Source organism: Lactuca serriola, chromosome 3, assembly GCF_051521515.1.
Source record: "Lactuca serriola cultivar US96UC23 chromosome 3, Lser_US96UC23_V15, whole genome shotgun sequence".
NCBI classification, from domain to species: domain Eukaryota; kingdom Viridiplantae; phylum Streptophyta; class Magnoliopsida; order Asterales; family Asteraceae; genus Lactuca; species Lactuca serriola.
In genome coordinates this window covers 66,492,739-66,497,744 of record NC_136410.1, presented here as the reverse complement: position 1 = coordinate 66,497,744, position 5,006 = coordinate 66,492,739, and the positions used below count along the sequence as shown (strand labels likewise).

General features: G+C 34.3%; 1 protein-coding gene across 1 annotated transcript; it reads left to right on the top strand.

The window, feature by feature from the left end:
- The first annotated feature begins 220 nt into the window (after window positions 1–220).
- LOC145095347 (zinc finger protein 5-like) lies at window positions 221–844 on the top strand. The gene has a single exon (XM_079033246.1). The coding sequence runs from the start codon at window positions 221–223 to the stop codon at window positions 842–844; it is 624 nt and encodes a 207-aa protein (XP_078889372.1).
- Window positions 845–5,006: the final 4,162 nt, after the last annotated feature.

Sequence of the window (5,006 nt, the reverse complement as noted above, 5' to 3'; positions counted from 1 at the left end):
CCCTCCTTTATTCTATTTTTTCATTTTGTCTTTCTTTACATTTAAACAGATACGAGCATGTACATATAAACATGTATGCTACATGCATGATGCCAAAAAAGATTATGAAAGCTGTTTTTTATTTTACTCTCATAAGCCAATTGATTTGCTATAAAAGGGAGGAGTGGTACTCCCTTTGGTAAATCATTTTAAAAAGCATATAAAGTCATAAGATATACAGATGGGAGAAGTTGTGTCTAATTTTCTTTCATCAACATGGGTAAGAGAGGATGCAGATTCTTCATGTTCATCAGTATCCACAGACAAAAAGATTAGACTATTCGGGTTTGAGCTTGATCCTCTTAAAAATGGCTCGATGCTAAGCAAAGAAGGATCATTGTCCACCACAATCTCTTGTGAGAAAGAGAAGTCCCCCATGGTGAATTCCAAAGAGACAAAGAAATTCGAGTGCCAGTATTGTTTCAAAGGGTTCGTAACCTCGCAAGCATTGGGTGGTCATCAGAACGCACATAAAAGAGAAAGAATGAAGAAGAAAAGGTTATTATTACAAGCTACAAAAGCCAACATAAGTAGTTATCTCCAACCCTACGACCAGATAATCGATAATCATGGGATTAACATCAATTTCCATGGCTATAAAGATCGTGCATTTAACGAACCAAACATTAGTTTTGGTTTGTATGATGATGATTTATTATCGTTTACGGATACAAACAGCTTTGGATACATGCATGCACGTAGGTCAAGAAGGATGCTTTCTTCTTTACCAGACGATTCAAAGCAATCTTGTAAAAGTTTGGACCTTCAGTTGGCTTTAAGCTCGTATGCCAGTGCCACCTTGTAATTGTTCATTCTCTTTTGGTAATCATTTCAACACCGGCTATCTTAACTAAGATAACATCATTTGGGAATAAGACCTTGATGTAGGGATCTTGGAGAGAAAAACTACTTACAAATATTTTTCTAGAATCCCTTCAATTTTTGTTCATCTTTATAGAAAATAAAATGCATCTTTCTGTATGATCATTTGATGCGGAAGAACATCAAGAAGAGCTTCTTTGTAACTAAAATCATGCGATTGATTATATATATATATATATATATATATATATATATATATATATATATATATATATATATATATATATATACTAGTTGTGAAACCCGTATATTATACGGGTTATTAAAACAAAATGTTAAATAAAAACAATTAAATGAGAAGTTTATTTGAATTTGAAATTTGAAATAAATAAAAATTATGAGAAAAAACATGCAAAAAATAAATAAATTAAAATTATTGTTTAGTTATCAGACCCGTATACTAAACAGGTTAATTATAACAAAATGTTAAACACAAAGGTTTAAACTATAAATTTATTTGAAATTGAAATTGAAATTTAAAATTTAAAATTTGAAATTAATATCATTATGGTAGGTTTAATTTATGGAAACTAATTAATAATATATTAGAAATGGAAAATGAAATAAATGACAAGTGGAAAATAAATACATCTCTAAATTATGACAAAATGACATGTGGCAAATTGAATGAGAGAAGGACATGTGGCAAAATCATTCTTATTTATTAGGATATATATATATATATATATATATATATATATATATATATATATAGGAATGAGTTCTATGGAAAACAAATAACTAGGGCAACATCTACCGGAACCAATAATCAAATGACACGTGTCCATTTCTTTCTTCACAAGTAATGTATTGTGGAAGTTATTGTAAAAGTGATGTGTTGTCATGTTTTCATTGGTTCAAATATGTGTTGCCTTAATCATTTATTTTCCATATAACTCTTCCCTATATATATATATATATATATATATATATATATATATATATAAAGAGAGAGAGAGATTTAAGACAACTTAAAGATTTACGAAAACCATGAAACTTCTAATTCGCTCATATTTTTCAAAATAAAAACCAGTATATGGCTGGAAAAATTGCATCTAAGGTTGGTAGATGTCATGACATATTTACCACACTTCCATTGTCATGTTATTTTTTTTTGTTTCACCCACAAAACTATGGATGTCATACCATATTTTTTTAATTGAATAAAATATAATTAAATAAAAAAAACACTTTATTAATTTAATAAAAACGATTACATTCCTGAAATCCGACAAATAAATAAAAATACTTTAAAACGATTACATTCCTAAAAACCGACAAAAAATACATAAAAACGATTACATTCCTGAAGACAAAAAATAAAGAAAAATACATAAAACGAAAAATTGTAAATAAAAGGGAAAATGACATATATGCCCTATTAAGTGTCTAGGGTTTACTCATTTAGCCACTTAACTTATTTTGTTGCTTTATGAGGGAACGTACTTGTGGGCCACCTGTCTATTTAGTCTCCTAGACTTGTTTTAACAGGTTTCCTTGCCACATCTACACTATTTGCCACATCATTCAAGTCAATATTCAAACTTGGTCGATGGGACTAAATATATAGGTGGCCCATAAGTTCGTTCCATCATAAAGCCACAAAATAAGTTAAGTGGCTAAATGGTAAACCCCAAAAACTTAATTGGGCATATATGTCATTTTCCCTCAATAAAAACACTAGTTGTAATATTTTTTCATGATGTCCGCTCTAGCCCTCAAAACCATATCGAGCTCATCTCCGATGAGGTGATCGTAAGGATTTCTTAAAAATTATATATCCCGACCTTGTTGCTTCTCCTCTCGAGCTCGTTGCTTTTCCTCTATTGATCGTTTTTTCTCCTCCAACTTCTCCTTTTCAAAACTCAAACGCCACTGAAAATTTAAATTATAAATTTCCAAACTTCATCTCCTCTTCCCGTTCCTGATGATTCGGCTACGGTCCTTTTTTTGCCCTATCTCGACCCATCGACCGAACTACTTCTTTTAGCTTGAACTCATTCACTTCGTTCAAATCAACCCTAAAATGTGCATCCGATGAAGTAGTGTAAGACTTCTCGGAAACTTGGTTCTTTTCGAACCACCTTCTTTGCTACCATACTCTTTTATCCATTTCGGGGACTTGGATAAAAACCCTTAAACATTTAGAAACTTGATCTACTTATTACTATAAACAAGATAAATTTTAAGGGTCGTCTCTAAAATTTGTTCATCGTCTTCCCCGCTTTTCTGTTGCATTAACAAATTGTTGTAAATGCCATTAAATTTAGTGACAACTTTTTTCATCTCGCAAAACTTGCTAGTACACTGATCTTTAGTACGGTACTCTCCACGATTCATGACCTTAAGAAAACGCTCCTTTATACGTCGCCAATAGTGGTCATCTTTTTGCACATTTCCTTTTTTGGAATCTTCCGAAATATCGACTCATGATTGCGCTAAAACCATCTCTTCATTCGGTTGCCATTATTGAGACACCATATTCTCTTTTTGGAACATCCAAAAATTATGACCCAAAAATTTCATTTTTGATTTAAGTAAAAACAGTATTCCAAACATTGTTTATACATGCCAAATGAATAAAAGTGTCAAACATCATGAAAATCAGATTATGTCCCGCAAACAAAATCTCTATGGTGTGTGCGATGCAGTCAACCTGAGCTCTTCTCTTTGGAACCGGAAGTACCTGAAACATAAACTAAAAGTCGGCAGCACACAGCTTAATGAGTTACCCCAAGATACCACATACCAAACATATCACATAACGGGCCCCGCCCACACTCGCATAACGGAACCCGCCCAATGAGATACGTGCCCTGCCCACACTCGCATAACGGGCCCCATACAATGAGATACGAGCCTCGCCCACACTTGCATAACGGGCCCCGCCCAATGAATCATACATATACAAACATATACTAGCATCACACAGACAACAAGTATATCAACATAATCAAGCAAGGGTCTACCTTGGTGCCTTAGACCCACTAAACCCGGTGAGGAAATTCACCTGAAAAAGCTGAATGAAATGAATGATCGCTGACTGCCGATCCTACAACTCCTCGAGCTGTCAATTGCCAATAAAAGCTAATTAACAATGGGATCTACATCATTAACCAAAAATCCCTACATGGGTAAAATGACTATTTTACCCCTAATATAACTTGGTCCAAGAATGAAACCCTAAATCACAATCCAATGGCCCAAAAGAGATACACAATCCAACAAGGCCCAACATATGGCCCAATTTCCAATTGGGCCCAATCCCTTTATATGGGCCTTAGCCCAAAGGCCCAATAATGTGTCCTTAGCCCAAAGATTTGATTCCAGATGACCCACTAAGGACCAAAACACAAAGTCCATGAAAGTGACCCAAACCGACGCCCAATAACGCAAAGCCACAAATCGATTGAGTACACGGGGCGTACTCAACTGTACGCTAAGCATACAGGCTTCATGGAGCGTACAAGCTTGTACGCCCAACGTACCAACTCATTAAGCCACAATCCCATAAAGTACTTAAATCTTTAAGACCTAGGGTTCCAATTACAAATTTGAATCATATGAAGTGTCTTAGACCATAAAGTCGATAACTTGGTGACTTGCATGCCCCCAAATGAACCCAACTCGAAATATGACAATTTACTTCCATAAAAATGACCAATACTCATGCATGGATGATATAAGGTCTCAAATATGGCAACTTTATGATTCTAGGACCCAAATAATACCAAGAGTGGCATCTCAAAGCTTTAGAAACGGCATAGACTCAAAAGATCTCAATAATGGGACCAAAAGGGTCCAAAAACTTAACCAAAAGAGATCTAGGTAATGAAGTATTAAGTTCAAGACTTTATACCTTGCAAAAGCTTGAAATGAAGCAAAAAAACTCAGATCTACAAACTTCTCCTTGAACCACCACCTTGTTCCAACCTTCATTTCCTTGTAAAATGGATCAAAATCACCAATTATGCACTTAAGGGACCTTCCAAGCACAAGAACACACAATATAGGAGTTAGGGTTTTGTGGAGGCTGATTAGAGATAAGAGGGAGGCTAGTCCTTAAGGCATAATGTTCTTTATAT

Excerpts from the sequence above, each read along its gene's own strand:
- LOC145095347 (XM_079033246.1), top strand. The coding sequence starts at position 221 with ATGGGAGAAGTTGTGTCTAATTTTCTTTCATCAACATGGGTAAGAGAG.